Source organism: Protopterus annectens, chromosome 14.part0, assembly GCF_019279795.1.
Source record: "Protopterus annectens isolate FY-2018-M chromosome 14.part0, PAN1.0, whole genome shotgun sequence".
NCBI lineage: Eukaryota > Metazoa > Chordata > Ceratodontiformes > Protopteridae > Protopterus > Protopterus annectens.
In genome coordinates this window covers 394,817,608-394,843,662 of record NC_056748.1, presented here as the reverse complement: position 1 = coordinate 394,843,662, position 26,055 = coordinate 394,817,608, and the positions used below count along the sequence as shown (strand labels likewise).

Below are 26,055 nucleotides of genomic sequence, written 5' to 3'. Positions count from 1 at the left end.
AATCACAACATTCAACATTTCACACAATTCTGAAAAGGCTGACTGAGATTCTAGAGAGCTGGATGTCTTTAATGGGTGACTGGGAACCATCATATTGGTCCAGATAATTCTCTGCAACTCCCTCCAAGGCCTATGTAGTAGAGAATATTTCCATCCTAATTTCTATCTCCAGCATAGGCAAGGATTCGGCAGTAGTGAAATACTGAACTGTAGGTACAGAATCTCAGCAGGAGAGAAGTCTACCAGCTTTTGAAGGACTGGAAGCTTCTGTAAATACTCAAGTTCTCTGCTTGATGTATCTTTATTGGGAATTTTGTTTGGTGACACTGTTTTTCTACAGTCCTTTTCTGATGGCCAGTATTAGGGAGTTTATCAGATATAAGGCTAACCAAGAACAGGGCTTTATTATTTTTTATTTTTTTATTTTTATCTCAGCAGACCACAAGACCTCTGGATATACTTGCTAAAGTGAGCACACCACCTGGTACTTTTCAACAAAATAATCAAGCACTCTAAAATAAACTCTTTTAGTGTTACTCGTGCCTTCTGTTCCATGGACAATAAACCTCAGCAAAAGGAAGTTTAAATGACAAAAAAAATCAACTTTCTACACTTAAATGCAAGTCAACAATAAAAAGAAAAAAAAAAACAAAAAAAAAACAAATAAGAGTTCCTAAGCTAAGCATTTATTGCTCACTAAAAGTCACCTCAAAGAGACCAGATGAACAAACCAGGCTTCTCAGCGAAATGAAATGAATAATGGCATAAGCAGCTCTCCCTTTTAAGTCATATGCTGGAGTAGCACCTAGCGTGGAAAAGGTGATCTGCTTAAGGGGGGCATCCACTAAAGCACTGCAGGTCAGACAGGAAGGGCTAAAAACCACCTTTGACTATTTCCCATGTACAAATAAATATGCTGCAGCAATGATTCCAAGTTGAATACATCCCTTTCTCTGTTGAAGACTCACTGTTGTAGTTCAAATGGCTGTGATATAAAAAAAAGACCTGCTGGAGACAGAGGTATGCATCCCAGAGACTATCCCTTCTCTTGAACAGGCTCCCAATCCATGAGAAGCAGAGTTCCTCCTTATCCCAATTCAAGTGAAACTTGCGCAACTGGATGTGGAAATGGTCATTCACCCCTGGTTTGGCACCTATGACTCTAATGAAAACAAACAGCTGTAAATGGTTCATCTCCCAGGCCCTTGCATGTAAAACTTTCATCTCTCAAGTCCCTGCTTATACTACCAAGGGCACCAAAACATGTCAGAGATTTGGATGCATGGCTAAGCTTAAAAAGACCCCAGTGGTCATTAGCCTAGTACACAATAATGAACCTATGAGAGGAAAAGGGAACAGAAGTAGCAGCTGGGTCCAATTACTAGTTAGACTTATCAGGTCTACCTGCAAGGCCAATGTAAATTCTATCAGCCCTTTTAGGAGCATTTGCTAGAATTACATGTTTATCACATCAGAGAGTGGACACACACTATTTAGAGTGTCTGAGACACATAATTTCCAGGTAAGCTCTTTTCTGTGAAAAGAAAAAAATGATTCCCAGAAGACCACCTAAAGAATTCTTAGATTTAACCAAGTCACACCAAAAATGACATCATCTGGGGAGAAAAAGATTGAGAATATGTGCTCTTGGGAAAAGAATTTGGTTAGAGTGGAGACTTAAACTGCGGAATGTTGAAAACGTCTTAATTTTCTAAAGATATAGTGGACAGTGATTATTTTCTTTCCCCTTCCCCTCATGAACATTCACAAGTAAAGACAAAGATTTCAATGTATTAGACTTAATACCAGACTGACTGTTCTAGCCATGTAACTGATGTTGGCTGCTAATTAGAAACAGTTTCCTGCATTACCTTGAAAGGTTCTGTAGTGAGCAATATACATTCAAAGGCAGACAGACAGTATAAATGGTTGTGAAATGGAAGGGACCTAATTTGGTGTCTGTAGACAAATACATTTTCACTGGCAGTATGCAACTTTTTCAGTGTTGGTTAAAAAGCACTACACATCTATTTTGCTAGCCTTCCCACACCCAAAGTATGAACTTACACGGCTCTGAATTCAGGACAGAAAAATGGCACTGTCATCATCTTAAAATGTGCTTGGAGCAATGCTATCATCTCATTTCAGTAGCTTTGTGGTGGCTTATTCTTCCTTTGTATGAGACATTACGCAGAGGTCTCAAATGCTTTAGATTATGGTAGCCTTAAATTGCTATAAAAGTTCCCATGGCACCTATTGAAAAGAGTTGGAGAAGTTCCCAGATACCCTGCCAAATTTCCTCTAGTAGTACATATAACACCTCAGGGTCCCCTGAAAAGAGACCACTAGCCTAGTGGAACTAGCCCTGTCAACAAAAGATAAAAAAAAAAAATACTCATGCCTGTGCCAAGAACACTGAAGGTAAAACACCTTTTTCCATTGGACTCAATGAGGACTTTTGCCTTTTCCGATTATCTGCAGCATCACATTTTACTATTCTACTGCATTTTAAGTTTAGAAAATTCTGTTGGATTTTTCTTTCTGTTAAAAATGTTTATCAACTAACAATTTTCCACTTTGGAGTGATAAGAATGTCATAAACCTACTGGCTTTATTAAACTTTAAGCACAATTCACAGTTAAACCCTAAACAGAAAAGATATTGAGTGTCAAAGTCATTAAGTCATGTGAGGCTTAGGTCTCTCACATGCACACTTGCTCACTGACAGTGAGGGGAAATACCCTTTAAAAAGAATAATTTAAAAAAAGTTCAACTCTGTCAGCACCTCACCACAACAACAGAAGTATGGGGCTCACTGTTGTAGTTCAAATGTTTATTCAGAGGAACTTGTAAGATGTGCATTTCTGCCCTTCTGATCTGATATCTAGAATGTCTTTATATATGGACAATGTGCTGGACTTCTCCCTTAATCCACAGTGTTGGTCTGCCTTTCAGCTAAAAGGAGAATTAGTGCATGCCATTTTTCAATAATTTTCTGGCCAAAATTAACCATACATTTGCCTGGCTGCAGGCACCTAATGTCCTTGGTCCTCAGTCTGTAAAACTCTCAAGCAAGTATGCCAATTGCCAAGTTAGCCAGAGTCTTCTTCAAAAGGTCAGACTGGTGCATGAGAGGGGGGGGGGGGTCTTAGTTCAATATGACCACTACTGACAAGTATGCCCTTTTTTGGTGGTAAATGAGGTGAAGTGACATGCTCACCTCTCTTCCTAGGTTCAGAAAAAGAAAAAAATGAAAAACAAAACAGTACCTGAAAAAGAAAGCATACACTGCATGAGTAATCTCTACACATACCCAGACATCTCCTATTATGGTGAACTGCTTACACAATTGCTATGATCATCACACAGATCGCTTCAGCAGAAAGTACAGTTGTGTAAAATCTTAGCATAACAGCAGATGTCCTTCTTTTTACAGTTGCAGTATACTCCACTGAAGAGATCTCCTACCAAGGATAACCCAACATGCAGCCAGTATACCAAAGCCTTTACATCTTATAGGCAACATATGCCCTCTTAAAAGGAATGGAAGACCAGAGAGGAGTAGGGACTGAGACCCCCCGGGAAGGCTTTAAGGCTGTCAAGGCATTGAACAAGCCTAGGGTAAAATCCTGCCATTCATGTTGGGGATCTTCAGCAATAGGGGTAATATGGTTTGGTTTATTTTTTTTTTGTTTTTTTTTCTTAAGTGGGACATCTGTCCTAATGACCTTTGGAGGTTCAGTCCCTTGGCAAGACTCAAGAAATGTACCAGGAATCTCCTCTCAGACCAAGATTTGAGGAATCCCCCTCGGCCTTTTGGAAATTATGAGCTGTGGTTCCAGCTCAACGTCCTGAGCAGACTTTGAAAAGCCTCTGAGGACATGCAATAATTTGGATCCATGCCAGCCTCCAAAGGCATCGCAGCAGAGGAATCTGATGCAAGCACTACATGGTCTTCAGGGTTTTCACTTGCTTTTAGGAAGATGCCCGGTGCAGAATGGCAGCAACAGGATCAGGTCGAGACTTCTTAACCTTCTTCTTAAAAGATGGCTGTCCCTTGGAATAGGAGGATTCCGCCACAGCACCCTAAGCCAACAATTTAAGACGCTGGTTCTCTAGGTATATGGTAAGAGAAGACAAGCGACTATGGAAGTCTTAGGGACAAATGCTTGAGACACAGAGCACTGTGTATGGCTGTGGGAAGCATCTAGACAAAAAAGACATTGATTGTGACAGTCTTTCTATAGAATCTGCCTCCTACATTGACATTTTCCCTTCTTGGATGACATGAACACATGTAAGCAACAAAATGGAAAAAATAAAGAAAGCTCAACTGGACACTTATCTGAAAACGGCTTGGTAACCAGCACAGCAGAAAGGCATTAAGATTGATCTGAGATAATGACGTTTGAACTGGTGGCAAAGAAGTTCTGGGTATTTGCATCCATAGGTCATCTTCCTGCCCCATGTGTGGAACATAAATGTACCCATAGCCGGCTTTAGGCACCAGCGAACCCTGCGGTCGATGGGGCCCCCCTGTTCCTGAGGGGGCCCCCAACCACATCAATTTACCTTACCTTGATATTTTGTAACATGTTTGTCAAACTAACAAAAACAAGTACATCAGTCTTGTATACTTAATAAATCAGGTCAGTAATAATGCTTATTTATAGCTCCTTTAAAATTCAAAAATATCTTTGCTTATAGCAACAGTGTTTTATTAAGCAAGAGCCTTCACAATTCCATTAAACATTTTTTACCACTAACATAGTGCCCATGGCTTAGTTAAACCCTGCTGTTGGACATTCTCTACACTAAAACTAAAAACATAGCCAGCTTTAGGTACCTGCAATACCTGTGGCTGCATGGGGGGCCCCTAAATCATCCTTTACTGTGTGGGGCCCCACAAAAGCTGCTGCTGGTTGGGGAAAATTAGGAGAAAAATTTATTAATTTCATTATTATTCTGTTTAACCTGAACAGGGCTGTGATATGACCCTGTTAGGATAAAGGTGATAATGAACATGAGCAAGGCAAGCACTAGAGACATCAGCAGGCCAGTGTGACCAGTGTCCATGCATACCCTGGATTTTAGGAAAAGCTAATACTTCTGATCTTCAGGGATGTTTTTCTCTTTTAGGGAGTTTTATAAATACTTGCAGAATACCAGATACTGTGACTCTCAACTTCTTTACTGAAGAATTTAGCACAATACCAATAATAGCAGAATAAAGGCTCAAAATCAGGTACACACATTAATGAAAAATAACAGAATAGCACCTTTTGTATCAACACGTTTTTTGGACATTAAGTAAAAAACTCTAATATCTGGATTTATTGACTGTCTGTAATCCCAATGATTTGCAAGCAAATCAAACTTGTTACAAAGGACAGAACAAAATTATGTGCAAAATCAGGGAAGGTCTGTGAAATCAGGGACAGTGACAGGTTTGCATTACTCCTCAATGAGGTAAATAAGAGTGACCCATCCGGATTGAGAAGTGGCTGTAGAGGTGCACTTGGTATTGCTTGCTGAACAAATAAAAAATAAATATTGTAATGCTTTAGCTATTGTATTGTATGTGTGTATATATATATATATATATATATAGTATATATATATATATATATATATATATATATATATATATATATATATTTATATCTTTTTTTCCCGGTTTAGGAGGGTCGCCCACGGCGATCACCTGTCTGCTCATGATTGGCAGTGGAGTTTTTTACAGTGTTGAGTTGCCCAGGCACCCCTTGTAATCCCCCAATGATGCAAAGCAAAATCAACTTGTTACAAAGGACAGAACAAAATTATGTGCAAAATCAGGGAAGGTCTGTGAAATCAGGGACAGTGACAGGTTTGCATTACTCCTCAATGAGGTAAATAAGAGTGACCCATCCCCTGCTGCTGTTTGACGACTGCTTATCAGGAGTCACTAATTTGGTGTGCTGGTACCAGTGTTGCACAAGGTATTGCTGAAATAAGTACAAAACTAGTATTGCTATGGCTTATGCTTGAGTGTGTATGTGTATATATATATATATATATATATATATATATATATATATATATATATATATATATAGATATATAGATATATTCTTCTTTCGGCTTTTTCCCCGGTTAGGGGTCGCCACAGCGGATCACCTGTCTGCTCATGATTGGCAGTGGAGTTTTACAGTGTTGAGTTGCCAGCCAGGCACCCAACCTTCCATAGAAGGCACACACACACTCACACCTAGGGCCAATTTACAGTGTCCAATCCACCTGCAGCATGTCTTTGGGATGTGGGAGGAAACCGGAGCACCCAGAGGAAACCCACGCAACCACAGGGAGGACATGCAGACTCCGCACAGAAGGCACCCCAGCCGAGGATCGAACCGGAGAACCTCTTGCTGTGAGGTGACAATGCTAACCACTGCACCACCGTGGCCGCTATATATATATATATATATATATATATATATATATATATACATACATACATACATACATACATATATATATATATATATATATATATATATATACACATATTTGTAAAATGTGTGTGTGTGTTTGTAAAAATGTTAAGAGTTTTATCTGTGCACACATGCAGTAATGCCAGGACACATGAATTATTCTTCCGAGTGTCCATAAAAACTGTAGCTAAGAAGAAATTATATTTCAAAAGCAAGTCATAAAATGTATCCCAGAACATTCAGACACTTAGATCTTCTAAGACTCTGGGGTATCCCTACTCCCCAGACTGTCTAAATGGATACAGAGAGCTCTCTTAATCATCCTTGACTGTGTGGGGGCCCCACAAACACTGTTGCTTGAGGAAAAATGAGGAGAAAAAAAATATATCAATTCTCTGATTATGCTCTTTAACCTGAACAGGGCTGTGATTGGACCCTGTTAGGATAAAGCTGACAATGGCCTCTGCTCTCAACTGCACCCATTCTAAAACCAGCCCCATTCAGATTTGTGTGTACAGAAAGCTGATGTAGGTTATATGGGGGGGGGGGGACTGTGGTGTTATTACTCAAAGTCAAATCAGAGAGGTGTGCACAAGAGGTTATTAAAGCTTGTGTTTGGGCTGAGGACAGTGTGGTCATTGTTTCTTTTATGTTTTTCACATATCTCAGAGGTGTATAAAGAAGATTACTACAGCTTGTATAGGAAAAGCAAAGTAGAATACATTACTGTAATCATTATTTTTCACTTTCTCACAATCACACTTAGGACACAAATACAGGTGGCTGCCTCTGACAGTTTGGTTCAAGGAGTGAGGAGACATGCTATGTATATGTATATCAGCAGTCCCTTGAAATACATTACTGTGGCAATTTGAACCTCTGCCTTCATCCCAGTCGAACACCAGATGGATGCATAAGCAGTCTTTTGGAAGGGAGTGGGAGGCAGGCAGTTCCCAGATAGGACCTGTGTATCCAGACAGGACCTGTGTATCCAGACAACAAAGGGTTGCTAGTTTATTGTGAGCTACTGTTTTGTCATCTTTGAACATTAAGCCTTGGGTACAACTTATATCTTCCTTGAAAGAAAAAAATAAATAAAACTGAAATTCTCTTCTTAGGTCTTAAATGGTTATTATGGTACTGTCTTTGCTCAGGAAATGTATGTTGAAAGGATGCAATGAAAACTAAAGTTGAACAGCAACACAATTTCTTTACTTAATCATAATTAAGTAAACAATTTATGTTCAAGCCTCTTTGGATGAAAAGGTATGTAAAAAGAAATAAAAACTTTAAAATGCACTTCAGAGCATATAGAAAGTTATAGCTTCTTGAAAATGTTGAAAAGTAATGTGCCATTGTATGGGGTACCAAAGATGGGGAGGGGGGACGGGGAAGACTGGAGACTATTGTGTGTATGGGGGAGGTCTGAAACAGTAGGCCTAGGGCACCATTTCACCTAAGTCCAGACATGTACATACAGTTGCTGCAATATGTCATTGTAGCAACTAAATGCCAGTAACTGTAAATGTCCCTTTTTTGTGAGATGGGCCAATGCAGTGTAGTACACAAGTGTTGTAATGTAAGAATATTATAGCTAAAGGTCAGCCTGTGCATACTACTCCTAAAAGTTTGCAACATGAACTAAAAAGGTTGCTTAGGAAGGGTGACAGTGACTGGGAGATACATAGACTGGAAGTGATTGGGGGCCCCCACCTTGACATCTGCTGGGGGCCCCCAAAATTCTAACACCAGCCCTGAGTGCACCATACAAGATCTAAAGGCTTTGGTATACTGGCTGGATGTTAGTCTATTCTTGGCAGGAGATCCTTTCAGTTAAGAAAACTGCAAAAGTGATCTGGAGGTATGCCAAATAATTATCCATAGGAAGAAAAGTAAAGCAGTCCAGAGACCACTACAAGAAGGTTGTCACATCTTGCAGGACTGCAGCAGTAAATCCTGCCCTGTACCAGCTAGTTAGTAGTAGTGGGAAAAAGTGTACACAAGTCTAAGTGTCCACTTCTGAAAACCCTTAGACTGATACTTTCTTAAAGAAAATTATCCTGGTGGGTAATGGGCTAGCAGAATAAGCAAGCCCTTACTGGGTCTCCCGGAGATTTACAATTACTTTCATAACAAAATAAGATATTTCTTGTCAGCAGAACTTATAGGTTCATAGGTTCATACTAGGCTATCTGCCCAAGGGCATTTATAAGCCTAGCCCATAGTTATGTGGCTTTCGCCACCCCTTTAGTTTGAATAAAAACTATGCCTATCATTTTTCTGTGCCTCTGTCAAGCAGTGACACTGAAGTAATCCCTGGGGTATATCTGCGATCTCCCATCCATTGGTCAAGATTCCTCTTGAACAAGGCCAGCGAGGTGCTCTGCCTCACATGTACCGGGATTTTGTTCCACAGCATAGGGAGTCTCTGGGTGATGAATCTGTCCCTCCAGCACGTTCTATTTATAATCGTGACAAGGTTTAAGCCGTCCGCCCTTGTGGTTCTGAGGGATCTAGATTTTTGAGGTGAAGCATATTCATCAAATCTGGGTTTGACATGGCCTTATATGTCAGGCACAGGTCACCTCTGAGCAAGCGGTATGAGACTGAATAAAGCTGGAGTTCTTTCAGTCGGGCAGCATAAGACATATTTTTGAGACCCTTTATCCTTTTGGTGAGGAACTTTTGGGGCCTTTCAAGCTGCATCAGGTGTCTGGTCAGATACATTCGAATGGGGCATTGTACTCAATCATAGGTCTAATGAGTGATGAGTACAGGGGACGATGACCTCCCTTGATCTAGATGTGAATCCCTTCATGATCAGGTGGGCGATATAGAAGGTTTTCCTAACTACTTTAGCAACATGAGTGTCAAACGAAGACTACTGTCAACTTGGGTCCCCAGATCCCTGATGACTTTCTGTGCTCAGTGGATTGTCACCTATATGGTAGCTAGGGGTAACCTTGTTTTTCCCGAAGGGTATGACTATGCATTTTTGGCGTTTAACTTCAGGCCATGGCTCTGGCACCAGTTATCCGCTTCTGTGAGGCCCTTCTGGAGGATATCTGTGTCAGATGTGTTTTCGACTATGGCGCCCAGTTTGCAGTCATCTGCAAACTTTGTCAGCCATAACCCTCCTGTGTTTGCTTGTACTTCAGAAAAGTAGATGCCGAACAAGAGTGGACCCAGGACTGAGCCCTGTGGGACACCACTTGTGACAGGCTTTGAGTCTGACATGGCTCCAGCAACTCTGACCCTGTGGGTTCTGTCGCTAGCCAGTTTGCAACCCATCTTGTGATGTATGGGTTTACATTCAAGCTGATGAGTTTTTGATGATACCTGAGTGGGGTATTGTGTCAAGGCCTTTGCCAGGTCGAGGTAGGCTGTATGGACTGCCTTTCCCTCATCAATGGCCTTGGTGACTGTCTCGAAAAAGTCAACCAAGTTTAAGAGGCAGGATCTGCCTTTGACAAAGCCAAACTGGGTTGGATCCAAAGTCTGCAAGTTCCCTATGTCTTTATTTATGAGTTCCATTATGATCCTCTCCATGGCTTTGCAGATAAGGCTTGTCAAGCTAATGGGCGGTAATTTCCAGGGTCTGTGGAGGCACCGCCCTTATGAAGTGGGACCACAGTCGCCGTGCGCCACTCCTTGGGTACGTATCCTGAGGTGAGGCTAAGATTAAACAGCTGTCCTAACTGTGGGTTTAATTCCTCGTTGAGTTCATGAAGCACACAGCCGGGGACACCATCCGTCCCATGGATGCTGTGTTTTTGCCTTAGTGAGCGCAGTTCTCACCTGGGCGTTGGAGATGTTTGGCGGGCTACAATCCTCTGCAATAGCTATCTCTCCTTTTGCGGGGGAGGGGGGGCGAGAAGTTTGCACTGAACCTGTCAGCCAGTATGTTAGCAATGTGTGTAGGTTCAGTAATTTTCACATCATTTTGAACTAATTCTGAGCATATCTGGGAGTTTCCTCCTAGGTTTCTAACATAGCTAAAGAAGGCCTTATGATTGTCTTTAGAGTCCTTGGCGATTTTTCTCTCAAAATTTGCCTTGGATGATTTTATGAGCTCTTAGTTTTTTACTTATAATGATCAAAGGTGTCTTACCTTTCAAGGATTTTGCTCTATCTTGTAGTAGCTTCCTCCTTTTGTTGTAGAGCTTGTTTATGGCTGGGGTCCACCAGACTGGACGCTTGCCTTTGGTACAGAGAGTCTTAGTTTTGTTTGGGATTGCCTGATCCATGCAGTCCTGTAGGTGCTGGTAGAAGGCATTTGTAAGTGATTCAGCGGTTTGAGTAATGTTTACCACTGGCTCAGGGGCCTTAAAGGAGACCACACTAGTTTTTAGAAGTGTGAAATCGGCTTTGAGAAGTTTTTCACTGTGGTCTTTTTGTTTCAGGTGGGGGCGGGATGAGGACCTCCAGCGAGATTAGTTTATGATCTGATCTCACCAGTGAGGGGTATACTTCGGTGTTGAACATTTTGATCCCATGTTCGTGATGATGAGATCAAGTATGTTTTCACCTCTTGTGGGGATGGTGACTAGTTGTTCCATGGCATTTGAGTTTATGAACTCCAGGAATCTTTGGGTTAGAGTGTTCGGGCTTGAGTAGTGTTCCCAGTCTATATTAGGGTAGTTGAAGTCACCTAGTATGATGGTGTTTGGAGATACATTTATCCTCCAATGTTTTCAGGAAGGCCATGTGAGGTTCCTGAGTTTGAGAGGGTGGCCTGTAACATGCTACAAATTGCAGAGCAGTCTTGCCTATGGTTAATTGCACCTGGATGGTCTCCGATGCATCGTGCGTTGCCACCAACCTTGAGGTGTGGGTGTCCTTTATGAATATGGACACCCCCTCCTTTCTTGGTGTTGTCCGGATTTTGGGGCGGAACGTATGATATGAGGTGAAACCTGTTAGTGCTGGGGTGCTCTCAGGAGCCTTGAACCAGGTTTCTGTCACAGCACAGACATCGATGTTCTCCATATTGAGAAGGGCCTCGAGTGCGTGCATCTTGAGATTGAGACTTCTGGCATTGAGCAGCATTACCCTTAGTTTTTTCCTTTTTGGTGTTCTAGGGTGGTAGGTTTAGAATTTGAGCCTTGCCTAAAAAGGCACTATGGGGTGGCAAGAGCCTTTGCCAATATCCGGAAGCCCAGGGTGACAGGTGCAAGCCGTCCCTTGAAGCAGCGTGGCTTGTCCAGCATGTCATCCCAGGCAGACAGACATTGGATCCCTTTGAATGACACCAGAATTTAAGCCAATTATTAAAGCTGATCATCTTATCAATGTATTGTGGCATCATTCTAGGTGAAGGTAGGATACTGCTCAAGGTCAGGGTCATACCTGCCTGGGCTACATAATCAGAGAGCTCCTCGATGTCCCTTTTCATGTAGTCCAAGGAGGTACGTCTCAGGTCGTTGACACCAGCGTGGACAATGACTGAGTCGACTTGTACCTGCTGTTGAGAGACCTGAGTGCTTGCGTTATGTGGCGGATTCTAGCGCCCGACAGGCAGCTTACTGTGACCTTCTCCTTACTCAGTCTGGTGAGCGGGACGTCAGTGTGCCTGACTATGGAATCACCAATGACAAGTGTGTCTGGCATTTTGTTTGGCCTTAAGGGCTGTGACTGTTTGACACTCTGACTGTGTGGTCTATGTGTTGCATGTGTTGGGTCGTGAGGTGGTAGTTGTTTGGGTGTCTGCTTTGGTGGCCTCTGCTGTTTTGGTAAATTTTTGACCAGAGCCTCCGAGTATGTCTTTGTGTGAGTATGTGTATGATTTGAAGTTGTGATGGTACCATGTGTGACTGGGTATGTATTGTGTGTGGTTGCCTTCTCCTCCTGTCTGGTCTTGCCAGTCCTATGTTGAGAGAGCTCAGCCTCCAGTTTGGCCCACTTTCTTTGCCTGGCATGAAATGCATAAAAAGTTTGATTACTTGACATCCTAGTTTGTCAGATACACTATTTGAGAGGTCTGTGCACATCTAGCAAATACAGTATCCTTCTCCCATTAATATACATCTTTGGAAAGAAAACTGGTAGGCGAATGGTATGGATGAGTACAAGAATGGCTACTGCTTTAGGCATGAAAGAAGGGTTAGTGCTGAGACTCACCCTGTCCCTATGAAGGACACTACAATGCTCCTAACATAGTAGGACCTATGGCCAAGCACAGTGGAGTAGAAGGATAAAGTCCTAACTAAGACCTAGGTGATTCGGGCTCTATTAGTGTATCTGGCATCTGAGGTACTGGTACAGAGGGACAGGCATGCCCATCCCAGAGAGGTGTTAACTCAGGCATTCCATGAAGAGAGGTGTGATCTACAGAGGAGAATAGCCTTTGAATGCAAGAGGCAAACACAATAAATGGGGGGTACCAAGGGGTAGGTCATAAATAAAAAATCTCCTGGTGGAAGCAGTCAAACGGCATAGCCCCCAGGATACCCTTGGGTTCTGTGCTGGATCCAGCCATAGAATGGAGATAGTAAGAGACTGGTAAACCTGGCAATGGACAGGGGCACTGAGGTAGCCAGAAAGAATAAAGCAGAATGGGAACAAAAAAAAAAAAAAGTAAGACCTATAAAGCTATGATTTTTCTCACTGGTATGACAGCCATGGATAACAAAGTTTTTCAGAAAAAAACCCAAGCCACCAAACAGACTGATGCACATGGGGCCAAAGTTAATTTTTCAATCAAAAAATTTGTATCGCATGGTGAAAGCACTGGATTCCTTGGGGTTTCAAATGCAACATTCTTCAGGACCTACTTCACAACAGTTAGGGAGAACAGCAGTGGGACCCACAAGGAGGTTTTGTTTTAAGCATAAGATTAGCTCTCCTCCAAGAAGGGTCTCCACCATTAGTGCAGAAAATCAGATTTTGGCTTTTGTGGGAATCTTTCCCTACAATCACACCAAAATGAAAATCTCCTCCATCTGAATAAGTAAGGGTTCCTAGCCTCAGTGTGTGAAGCAATTCTCCACTGAGAAGTGGTTCTTGAAGGGCATTAGGTGGACAGTATCCAGTCTGGAACCTTGAGGTGCTTCAGCCTGGGGTGCTTTATGGTCACAGTTATCAAAGAACCATCAGTCTTCTGCAGCCCCAAGCATTCCAATGGACCATCCAGATTAGCAGCCTAAGGAACCCACATGGGAAACTTGTTAAGACAGCAGACATCCACTCTAGGCTTCATTCCTGACTGCCATCACTTCTCCTAGCCTGCTGCTAGGGCTAACTCTCCAAAGCCCTCATTAGCCTGAGCAGCCAGGACATTTCCATTTTAGCCATAACTCTAAAACTCATTTAGCAGCTGTTGTGAAGACAGTTCTGAGGGCAGTCCAAGGTGTATTTTAGCTTGCACTGCACTTTCTCCTCCCCTGTTTGAGCCTGGAGAAGACAACAGCCCATATAGGGTTATTCGCCTGGTTGTCAGACAGGCCACTACTAGTGCTAGGCACTTTGTAAACACCCTGGGAGCAGTGGAGAATCCAAATGTAAAGAAGATAAATTGAAAATGGTGGTTTTGCTACTGTGAATTTAGAAATCTCCTGTGTTCTTTAAACATGAATATGAGCATGAATAAGGGGGTATATGTACAGCACATTAATCATTTTACACTTTGCCAAACTAAAGATGATAAGCTTAAAAAGATCCCAGGTGAGTCTCCAAGATCTTTCTCTTTGTCAGGTAGGGAACCAACAGCTGCCCTATCCTTGGGGGAAAAGTGTTCAAGAAGAGAAATGCCTAACAATCTAGTCTACTGGAGTGGGAGGCATCGATATGAAAGGAGAGAAGGCCCAGAAATCAAGCATGCATCTCAAACAAATGTTCATGACTCTGCTGTCCAAAGGGATCCCTGACATTGTTATCTATGAAATTGTGATAGCTACTGAGATAGGGAGATGAGAAATGGCAGAGACTGGGACAGGGATGGACACACAGGGTCAAAAATGTTTGCTGAGTCCTGCTTGGTCTGACAGGTCTGTCAGGCTGTTCTCTTGGGGCTTTCCTAGAGTACTTACCTGTTGTCAGTCTTCTATAAAGAGGTCAGTGCTTTGAAAGGCAGTTCCAAGTGTATTTCAGTACTGGTGTGTGGGGGGTCATGCAACCATTTCCACAATCTTACCCCTTTGTTCAAACTTTCTGAAAATCTACTAAACAGAAAGTTTTTTGTACTGACAGGGGCATTCAGCTGTTCTTCCGTGACACTTTTGGAAATTGCTGGACTCTTAACTATGCATGCAGCCAGAGATGACTAATCCCATAGGTGGCATTAGGGAAGATCTTCTACTATTTAGCACCTACTTTTAATCAGGTGCTTCTCCACCTTCTGGGATGCATTGCATAGGTCAGTGCGATATCTGGAGCATCAGGGTCTCATTCTTGGTTTTACTGGCTAAATCCACTGCCACCTTCAGTATTTTACCTCAACAGCTTGCCATATATTTCAGGTAGTTTATCACCATGAAGTCCAGCTTGTCTAATGCACAGACTTTTTTTTTTAACAGAATATGTCCATGATTCTACTTTCCCTACCAAATGTGAGGGTACTGCAACCCAGGGCAAATTTCATCCTTGGCAGTATTCAGACAGACAACTGCATGTGAGTTTTTGTAAACTATCAGACTTGCAGCACCCTATAGAACCAGTTACATTTTTGGGGGGAAGGGGACAGCTGTGAAGAGACTCACTTTCAAGGGAATCTGCCAAGAAGGTGTTCTCAAATGCTTTGACATCAGGGGGATTTGCTGGAGTCTTTGATTCTTCTAAGCCCAATACATCTAGATACTCTTTCTTAACATCCAGCATTCCCTGGGATCCTCATATGAAATCTTCCTCCACTGACTAAATGAGAAGTTTTCTGATGGATAATCTGATGATACAGCTTTCTTGTCAAGGAAGGAAGGACAGGAATGGCAACTTCGGCCTGGTCCTCTGGGGTGGGATACATTCCCACGAAGGGAGGGAAGGTCTGAAACTTGGCCCTGTGTCTCAACAAAACAATGTCTTCTGCTGAGGAACCCAACTTCTTGGAAATGGAAACACCCCTTTTTCTTTAACTATACTGAGCTCCTGAAGTTAAGGGTGAGAACAGCCTTGCTGGGCCACACCAAAAATAATTGAAACACTGGGTTCACGTAGCACCAGGAGAAACCATCAACCAATAAATCCTCCAATGTATAAACAAACCAAAGGATATCCAAAAGCCACCAAAAGATTCAAAATGGAAGCAAAAACATCAGAAGAATCATTTTTATTCCTTCCAATGTTTTAAAAGCATTAAGAGGTTTTGTCCCAACAACTTGGGGCTTCTTCAGAATCATTTGTTTCTGTTTTGAATGTGCAGGACCAGGTCAGACCTCCCTCAAAAATGAAAGTTGTACCTGGGTGCTTCTTTGAGCTGATCCAGCTGTGGGGAGCTCCTCAAATAGATACATTATCTTCCATTCAGAACAGCTTGGTAGCCCAGAACAGCTTGCTAGCAACAATATTCTACTCTTAACAGAAGATAAGTAGCTTGCAGCAACAGATTGCACTGAAGTGTTAGTTCCCAGACTAGTTTGAGAAGGGGGCAGGATCTGGTTTCCCCAGCTTGTTATGCATCATATCACTGTGGTGTTGTCTGTGATCATTAGAAAAAGACCTGGAACCCAAAGATGATTTGCAGATTTAAGAGCATTTATTAGAGCCACCATTTCTTTGACATTTATGTTTTCAGTCTGTTCTGTTTGTTCCACAGACCTTGAACTTTAACCCACTAGCAAGTCTGAAGCATCTGTAGTTACAGACTGAGTAGGGTCTGGATGGGAAAACGGGAGGCATGGGTTGAGACACAACTGGTCACCCACCATAGTAACTCTCTTTTTACAAATCTTAATACTGGAATCTGAAAAGATAGGAGGGCTGGGCCCAAACTAATTTGTGAAATCAATGAATGTCCTCATTAGAAGTCTGGACAAAGGATTCATGAAAATATTAGAGGCCATGAAACCCAGTATCCTAATATATCCCCTAGCGGATGTCAGAGACTGGCTGGAGAAAAGCAGAAACTGTTCCTTGTAAAAATTCTACTTTGTCCTGAGGAAGAAAATCTACCATAATGGAAATGATCCAAAAGGCATCCTAAAAATACTATCATGCGAGGAGGAATAAGATAAGATTTCTATATGTTGACCTGAAATCCCACAGTGAGAAAGGTTCTTTATCCAATCCAGTCATTCTTGACAACTTACAGAAGAATCTACAAACATAAGGCAGCAGTCTAAATATGGAAAATGTGAATGCCCTGCAGCCTGCAATGGGCTATTACAAGAGACAAGCATTTTGTAAATACTCCTGGAGCTCTAAACAGGCCAAAGGGTAAAGCAGAAAATTTAAAATGTGACCCAGATGCAAAAAATGTAAAAGACTTCTGAAATCTTTCAGTACTGAAATATGATAAAGCATCTTTTAAATTCAAAGTTCTTAGAAAACTGAGAAGCGGAATGAAAGGTAAGAGAGATTGAAAAGAAAATATTGTGAATTTTGATGTAAAGGTTTAAAAAAAAAAAAGGTCTAAGTTACCCCTTTCTTTGGTACCAGAAAGATTCTTGAATAGGTCCCTTTTTCTAGTTGAACTGAGGGAACTTGTTTTATAATTCCTTGAGATAACATTTGGTTTAAGATAGCAGGAAACAGAAAGGTTTGACTGGATGGATGTAGAAAACTCCTTTGAAAAGGAGGAAAGGGGTCCCACTACCAGTTGTAACCTTTTTGAATGATTCTCATAACCCAAGTTGTTGTTTGTCTTTCGGCTTTTCCCAGTTAGGGGTCGCCACAGCAGAACTCCGGTTCGCTAATGATTGACAGTTGTTTTTTATGGCGTCGAGTTGCCAGCCCGATGCCCAACCTTCAACGAAGGCACGCCCATTCAACACATGTCTTTCGAACACCCACTCGACCGTGGGGAGGACATGCAGACTCCACACAGAAGGCACTCCCAACCCAAGCCGAAAATCGATCGAGGGAACCTCTTGCTGTGAGGCAACAACGCTACCACTGCACCACAGCGGAAGTATTCTCATAACCCAAGTATCAAAGTTTAACTTCTGTCACAGAGGGAAGTAAAGACCTAGAAGTTGGAATTCCAGGGTGAGGAGGGGAAAACACATGGGAGGAGCACACAGTCGATCTGCTATTTTAGTTTGCCACTGGTTCTGGAAGGATCCTCCCTAGTATTTTTGAGCCTCCCTGCCATTGATTTCTGAAATTTTGTTTGCTTGTGGCTTGCTGAGATTATTTACTTTGTTTCATATAAAAAGAAGCTGAATTAGAGGGAAAGTTTCTCATGCATGTTTTCATGGGGTTTCGTAAAGCTAAGTAACCCCCTAAATTAGCTTTCCCTGTTCATCAAATAAAAAAATACAATGCAAATAAATTAAATTGGATGACTTTTCTTTCCAAAAGTACAGTTGCTAGTTAACTCTTCCAGGAACATCCTGGACCTCTGAATGCTAGTCAAAAAATTCATCCAAATTATATCGAGCTAATCAGAAAGAAAATTCTACACAACCCAGTTTATAAAGATTCAGTAGAAAATGGTTCATAATCTGTGTACTTTCATTTTTGAAGTCATCCAGAATAGACATAATGACTCGCTTATGGTGGTCAGATAAAAAAAATAGTGCAAGTGGCTTCTCCTTTTAATCATGCACCAGACCAAAATCTTGGGCTAAGGGACAACACCAACTCAATGAAGAGTCCAGCTTACTGTGGACATTTCTAAACGTTCAGGGAGACAGACAAGAAAGGCAAATGTCTGTCTCTAGCTAATTCCTATGGAAGATTTGCTCACACTCTAGGAAGAACACATGACAACTCTTCAAAATTTTCATTCAAATGTAGCATGCAAAAATAGTGATTTTTCTTCACAATGAAGGTGGGTGGCCAACAGTGTCTCAATGGAAAAAAATGAATAGGGAGCATGCCAAACTGTTTATACTTGAAGCATACACAACCCATATTCTCACCTTTGCTGGCACAAGGCCAGCATTTGCATTACCAAGGAGGTAAACTACTACTAAGAAATGGTAGGACCCAAGTATAATTACTGTTTACAGCAACCCTCTCCAAAGTAAATTCAAATATAAACAATGATGTTTTCTTACATTTATGTTACATTCAACCCTGCTGAAATGCACTGATCCTGCATCCAAAATTATTATAACATTAACATTCTTTTTTTGACCTACCTTTTTATCATCTTCTGGTTTTCCATCTTCTTCTTCCTCTTCTTCCTTTTCAGGAACAGCACAGTTAGAAAACTCCCCACAAATCTCAAGGAACATACAATGATTTAGGTCAAACCTTTCAGATGTGTTTGCATTTTCAGTTTTATCAGTCAAATACCACATACTGCAAAAATAAACTTTCATTTGCAACACCTACCTCCCTGTCATCTTCAGACTTTGGGTCCTCCTCTTCCTCCTCTTCAGATTTTACTTGCTCCCTTTGCTCTTCCATTTGTTCTTCAACTCTAAGCTGTTTTGTCAGCCTAGCTATTAGCTGCGATTTCAAACCTTTAGAACCAAGAGCCCGGCTTTCTAATTCATCACGAAGTTCACTCACCTAAAGAGAAACACCAGTCTGAATACTGCATACTAAAGTGAACACTGGCTGTTGTTCTAGAAAAAAGAAAGCAAACTGGCTGCAAATATAAATACACAATGCTTCTAAGTAAGTTCAGCCACCTGCAAAATTTAGTAGTGATTACTTCCTCTGAAAGTATTTTATGCTACCAACCAGTATGTCAAGACCAAACAGCAAACGTCCTACTCATGTTCCTTCACTAACCATTTGGACTCCTGACACTACTGTAGTAGTAGTAGTAGTAGTAGTAGAGACTTCATTTATAAAAATCTAAGGCAACGTCAACCCCCCCCCCCCACACACACACACACACACACACACATGCCACATGCTATTTCTAACTGCTATAGGAAAAAAGCCAAACAAGTAAAATGACAACAATAACATACATGAAACTCAAGCCATAATGCCCTGAAACAGTAATCATATGTTTAAATACTCGTATAGTAAAAACAGCTTTCAGAGATTTCTGCAGAAAAAAAAAAAAAAACACTAACTTTACTTTTCTCAGCAAACTGCACAGGATGACAGGTTTAGCAATGTCCCTCTCACCTGCAGAGTTTGACATGTTCAGTCATTAATCCATGAAAGCCTGGACCACCAATTAGCTAACATAAAACCAAACTGATATAAGAGACAGTGCCCTTTCATCTTCAGATCCTCTACACACTATTCCTTCAAGATGTAAAGTTCAATTAGTGACAAGAACTGGAAATATCTGTCTAGATGCAATCAAAATACTTTTGGGGGAAAAAAACAAAATGCGCCGTCAAAAAAGTCTTCAAGACTAAAATTTTAATGTAAAATACTCACATCAATGCTCTTTATGAAAGTATTTACTGAAGGTTAACAGTAACAGCAATGAAGTCCCAAGTTTCCAACCAGATAAGAGAAAAAAACAGGAAATGATGGTCAGAATCTAGCTGCTCCCCCCAAAAAATGAGCCACCCGACCATTCCTTTATCAAAGTAATGAAACTAAGAAAGCATCAAATCCAGCCTCTGAAGAAGATGAAAAATCAAAATAAAGGGAAAAAAGAATCCTTAGATAAGCACAACCCACATTAGAAATCAGTAGTCCAGAGGAATAGCTGCATCACACACACACACAAAAAGAACAAACATACTACCATTAAAGTAGAAGGCATCTTTCCCACAGCAGTGAGCATCATTTGGAAAAGTCTACAGCAAAGGTCTCAAACTCTGGACCCAAGAAACAGATTTGACTTGTGTAGTTTACAGCCCATGTCAAGACAATGCCACTACGTGCAAAATCTTTGATGCAAGTGAACACACACTGCACAACAGCCACAATTTGAACAACACTGCAATGTTAAAAGTTTAAATCAAACCTCAGCTGTTACTCATGTTAGAGTCGTTTCATTCATTTACTCATCTACCACTTATCCACTTCAACTTAATTAATGTGGGTAATTGGAGAATGACTGAATTAGAACCCTCCTTTTTGCATAGCAACAGCACATGGCTAGTCAATTCCTTTCCTGAAACTGTGTGAGGTAAGCATTTATTTTAAAATAATCTGCATGAGTTGCTTTTGCTGTTGAAAAAATCTGCACATTTCAAGAAATAACCCTACTACAAAACAAACCTATGTACAATACTAAACTATATACATGTTCAAGGTCCCTTCTGAGTGATAGTGCTCCTTTCTGGCTCAGTGTTAGATGCACTCGCCTTCCCAGTAGCAAAGGGAGGGCTATGTATTCCCATACCATAATAGTCTGTTCACCATCTATCCAAAGAATCTAAAAATCTTGCCTGCCCCCCTGACCTTTGCTACATCTCTGCTGATCTGTTCATCACTACAGTTTTAACTGCACTATGTGTAGGTCTATGTTTAATAACCAACTTCTACCTTTCCCCTTCTTGTGAATCATTGTTTATAACCTAAGTATTTGTGTGCATTTATTATATATGTATATGGAAAGCATCTCAGCAATTAGAGTTCAAGTTCTATATCTTTCAGTCTTTTATAATTTGCTTTCACACAGTCTTCTATATTTTACCAGTAACATCACTTCTTTGTTTATTTTGTCCAGTTGCACATCTTTATTTACAGGACCATTTCAGTTGCTTGCTCAAAGTATGGTGAACCATGTATAGTTTCACCACACAGTCTTCAGAACAATAGGCTTTTCTGGAGCTTTTTTTCTTCAGCTTTACTTTCTTTCTGCCATTTTTTTATGTGCGAGCTCGTGTGTATATATAGTAAGCAAGTGATGTAGTTTACACTCTCGAGTTATAATTTCTGCAGAATTTTCTTTAAAACAGTCAAATGTGAATTTTACTGGATCTCTGGTTCAGGAACTAAAAAAAAATTTTCCTAAAATTTCAGCATAAAACTAGAGATCAAGTATCTATCATCTCTGAAAAATTAAGCCACTCTCCCGCCAGCAGAAAGGTCTTCTTGAGGGAAGTATTGGAAATGAAAAAGGCAGAATCTGCCCCCCTATGGAAAACTGCTCTTCTCAGTGTTTTTTTTTCTCTCCCTGAGCATAGCAGCAAAACCTAGTATGCCAGCCCAAAAAATAGTATGGGTTTTGGGGTATGTGCTGCTTCAGTCTTATTGTCTCCTTGGTAAAGTTAATGTACGAAGAAGTTCCAGCGACGGGAGCAACTTACAGCAACAGCAGTACCACCCGCCGGACAGGCACTGCCCATTATCCTGGCTATTTAGAAGGAGCTCATCTGGTGGGAAAATCAAGTCCCCTGGAAACTAAGGATGCTCTTTATTCCACTACAGAGAACGCAGACCCTGACGACTGATGCACCAAACCAACTTTCTGTACACCTGCGATATACTTCTATATGGTTACCTTGCTAAGCTTGGAAATATTGTCACATTTGTAGCAAGCAGGTTGGTACAGTTTAAAAGAAGAAATTATTTTTTTTTAATAAAATGTGTGGAAGGAGGGTCAGGGCAGGACATAGAAATAGGACCTGAAAGGCTGCTGCAGGAGGGGTGTGTGTGTCGCTCATCTGGCCAACTGGTGGTGATGATGGGGGGGACATGGCTCTGACTGTAATAAGCTAATCTCTAAAATGTAGCAATCAGTTTGTTCATAGGTAGGTACTAGGCTATTGGCCCAAGGACCTAAGTAAACCTAGCCAACAAAGTTCCCTGGCTTACGCCACCCAAGAAAGTTATTTTCCTGTGCCACTGTTGAGCAGAGCCACAGAAGTGATCCCCAGTGTATTTCCTATTTTCCATCCACTCATCAAAATTTTTCTTGAAAACAGTGCTAATGAGGAACGTTGCTTGACATAGATGGGTAGCTTGTTCCAGAGTATGGTAAGTCTCTGGGACAGGAATCTATCCCTCCAGCATGTCCTGTTTATTGTGGTGACAAGGTTTAGGTCCCTAGAGCATGTAGCTCAGAGGGGATTGGGATTTCTTTAGGTGTAGCATGTTCAACAGCTCATATATAGCTTTATATTTTAGGCAGAGATCACCTCGGAGTAGGCGATATGCTACGGAGTAAAGCTGGAGTTTTTTTGAGACTGTCAGTGTAGGGCATCGGTTTGAGGCCAGTAATCCTCTTTGTGAGGTACTTCTGTGGCCTTTCCAGCTGCTGCAGATGTCTTGTGAGGTACATTCCAAAAGGGGGCGTTGTACTCTGCAATGGGTCTAATGAGTGTCAAGTAGAGGGGAACAATGACCTTTTTTTTCCTGGATGAGAACCCTTTTGTGATGAGGTGTGCCACGTAGAAGGACTTCCTGACTACTGTGGCGATGTGATTATCAAAGGAGAGACTACTGTCCCCACCTGGGCCCCAATGTCTCATCACACATTCGGTGTTAAGTAGACTGCTGCCTATGTGGTAGTTCATGGGTACAGAATTTTTGCCAAAGGGGATGACAATGCACTTTTTGGCATTGAGCTTGAGGCCATGGCTGACACCAGGCATGTGTCTCAGTGAGGCCCTTCTGTAGGATGTCCACATTATTTGGGGACTCGACTATGGCTCCTAGTTTACAGTCATCTGCGAACTTTGTTAACCAGAGGCCTTCTGTGTTAGCCTGTACTTCAGAGAAGTAGATACCAAACAGGAGAGGTCCCAGGACTGAACCCATTGGTAGTCCACTTGTCACTGGTTTGAAGTCAGATGTGGAGTCTGCAACTTTTACAGGGGGGTCTGTCAGTGAGCCAGATGGCAACCCATCTTGTGACGTAGGGATTTATACCTACTTTAGTGAGTTTAGCTATAATTCCAGAATGGGTGATGGTGTCAAAAGCATTGGCGAGGTCAAGATAGGCTGTGTGAACCACCTTATCCTCATCTACGGCTTTGGTGACTGCCTCAAAGAAGTCGACCAGGTTCAGGAGGCATGATCTGCCTTTCACAAACCCGAACTGGGTGGGGCCCAGAGTTTGGAGGTTACCAATGTCTTTGTTTATGAGTTCCATGATGATACGTTCCATGGCCTTGCAGACCAAACTCGTCAGACTAATAGGGCGATAGTTCCTGGGATCATTGGTGGCTCCCCCTTTGTGGAGTGGGATAACTGTTGCTGTGTGCCATTCAGTGTAAACAAAGCCTGATGTGAGGCTATGATTGAATATGGTGTTTAGGTGGGGAGCCAGTGCATTCTGAAATTCATGTAAAACGCAGCCTAGGATGTTGCCCGGTCCCATGCATGCTGTGTTTTTGGTTTTAGAGAGTGCAGCTTTTACATGCGTAGTTATGATTACAGGGACTCTGCACTCTTCCTGTATAGATATGGGCCCTTTAGGGGGTGAGGGGGGGGGGTGTAAAGTTAGCACTGAACCTATCTGCCAGGATGTTGACAATATCAGTTGGTTCCGTAATTTTCGTGCCATTGTGCTGCAACTCAGAGCAGATCTGGGTGTTGTCATTGAGATTCTTGACATAGCTACAGAATGCTTTGTGGTAGTCCTTAGAATCAGTGGCGATTTTGTTTTCCTAGCTAGCTTTGGAGGATCTTATAAGAGATCTCAGCTTCTTACTGAGGCTGACCAGGGAGCTCCTCCACTCATTGGATTTTACTCTCTTTTGCAACAGTTTCTTCCTTCTGTTGTACAGTTTGTTTATGGCAGGAGACCACCAGATTGGCTTCCTTTTTTTGGAGGATAGCGTCTTGGTTCTGTTTGGGATAGCACGATCCATGCATTCGTGGAAGTGCTTAGAGTGCATTTGTGTAGGATTCAGCAGTCGTCACTGTATTGTCCATCTGCATGAGTGTCATCAAGTTCGCCAATTCTGTCTTAAGAGGCATGAAGTTGGCTTTGGAGAAATTTTTTACGGTGGTTTCCTTAATGGGGGTGGGGGCGGGATGTGGATATCTAGGGTGATTAGCTTATGGTCGGATCGGACCAACGAGGAATTGACTTCAGGTGTGGAACACCAGTCACTCATGTTGGTAATGACTAGGTCTAGGATATTTTTGCCCCTGGTGGGGGTGTGGATAAGTTAATCCAGGGGACTGGAATTTATTAATTCCAGAAAGCGTTGAGCGAAGGAGTTGGTACATGAGTAGTTTTCCCAGTTAATGGTGGGGTAGTTGAAATAATCGCCCATTATTAGGTTGTTTGAACCCTAATATTTTCCAGTATATCAAGAAAAGAGGAGTGGGAATCCTGGGCATGGTGGGGGATCTGTAGCAAGCTACAATTTGGATTGCAGTTTTGCCCAGAGTTAGTTGCACTTGGATAACCTCGGATGCATTACGCTGAACAACTAGCCTGGAGTGTGGATATCCTTAATGAATATGAACACACCTCCGCCTTTGGTGTTCCGATCCAGGTTACATGGCCGAAAAGTGTGGTATGAGTTATAGCCTGGTAGTGCAGGGGTACTCTCTAGAGCCTTGAACCAGGTCTCAGTCACTGCACAGATATCGATGTTCTCCATTTTAAGGAGTACCTCGAGTGAGTGCATTTTGAGATTTAGACTTCTAGCACTGAGTAGCATTACCCTCAGTTTTTGCTTGCCTATTCCTGTTACTGTGGTGAATTTGTCATTTGAATCTTGCCTAAAAAAGGCACTATAGGGGAGGCAAGAGTCTTAGCCAGTATCCAGAATCCCAGGAGCGACAGGTGCAGGCCATCTCTGGCAAAGCATCATTGTCTGTCGACCATGTCATCCCAGGCAGACAGATACTGGATCCCCCTAGAATGACACCAGAAGCTTAGCCAATTGTTGAAGTCAATCATTTTGTCATTGTACTGCGGTATCATTCTGGGCGATGGCAGAATGCTACTCAGGGCTAGGGTTATACCTGCCTGGGCTACAAGATCGGTGAGCTCTTCCATGTCTCTTTTCATGTAGTCCAGGGAGGTACGTCTTGGGTCGTTCACACCAACATGGACAATGGCAGAGTCATGGACAATGACAGAGTCATATTTGTACTTGTTGTGTAGTGACCTGAGTGTGTGGGTTATGTGGCAGATCCTGGCACCCGACAGGCAGCTGACAGTAACCTTCTCCTTGCTTAGCCTGGTGAGTGGGAAATCAGTGTGTCTGACTACAGAGTCACCTATGACTAGTGTGATGGGTACGTTGTTTTGCCTTATGGGCTGAGGTAGAGTGGCAATCGGAGTCTGTGGGCTATGTGTCATTTGGGTTGTGTTGGGGGTGGAGGTTGCTTGCGTTTCTGCTTTGGAGGTCTCTGTTGCTTGAGCAGATTATTATTGAGAGCCTCCACGAATGTTTTTGTGTTTCTATGTGTGGATTTTGGTGGTGTAGATTTACTGGGACCATGTGATGAGTGTGGTGTGGTGCAAGTGTTTACCTTCTCCTCTTGACTGCCAAGTTCAGTCTTAGTTGGAGAGTGCTTTACTTCCAGTTTGGCTAGATAAGTGCATCTCTCACAGGTTGTAGTGTTGGGTGGTAGGAGGAGAGGGTTGTCTGTGTACATGAGGCAATTGCTACACTGCCCTAAGATGCCCAGATTCATTAGATAGACAGGA

The 26,055-nt window shown here is 42.1% G+C and overlaps 1 protein-coding gene across 1 annotated transcript in view; it reads right to left on the bottom strand.

Annotated features, from left to right (window-relative positions):
• Positions 1-26,055, bottom strand: part of CCAR1 (cell division cycle and apoptosis regulator 1) — a 2,906,903-nt gene that overhangs the window by 1,181,810 nt on the left and 1,699,038 nt on the right. The window contains exons 17-18 of the mRNA XM_044056158.1: positions 18,903-19,082; positions 18,707-18,790 (exon numbers count right to left, since the gene is read on the bottom strand). Coding sequence (XP_043912093.1) covers positions 18,707-18,790; positions 18,903-19,082 — 264 coding nt within the window. The remainder of the gene's footprint in view (positions 1-18,706; positions 18,791-18,902; positions 19,083-26,055) is intronic.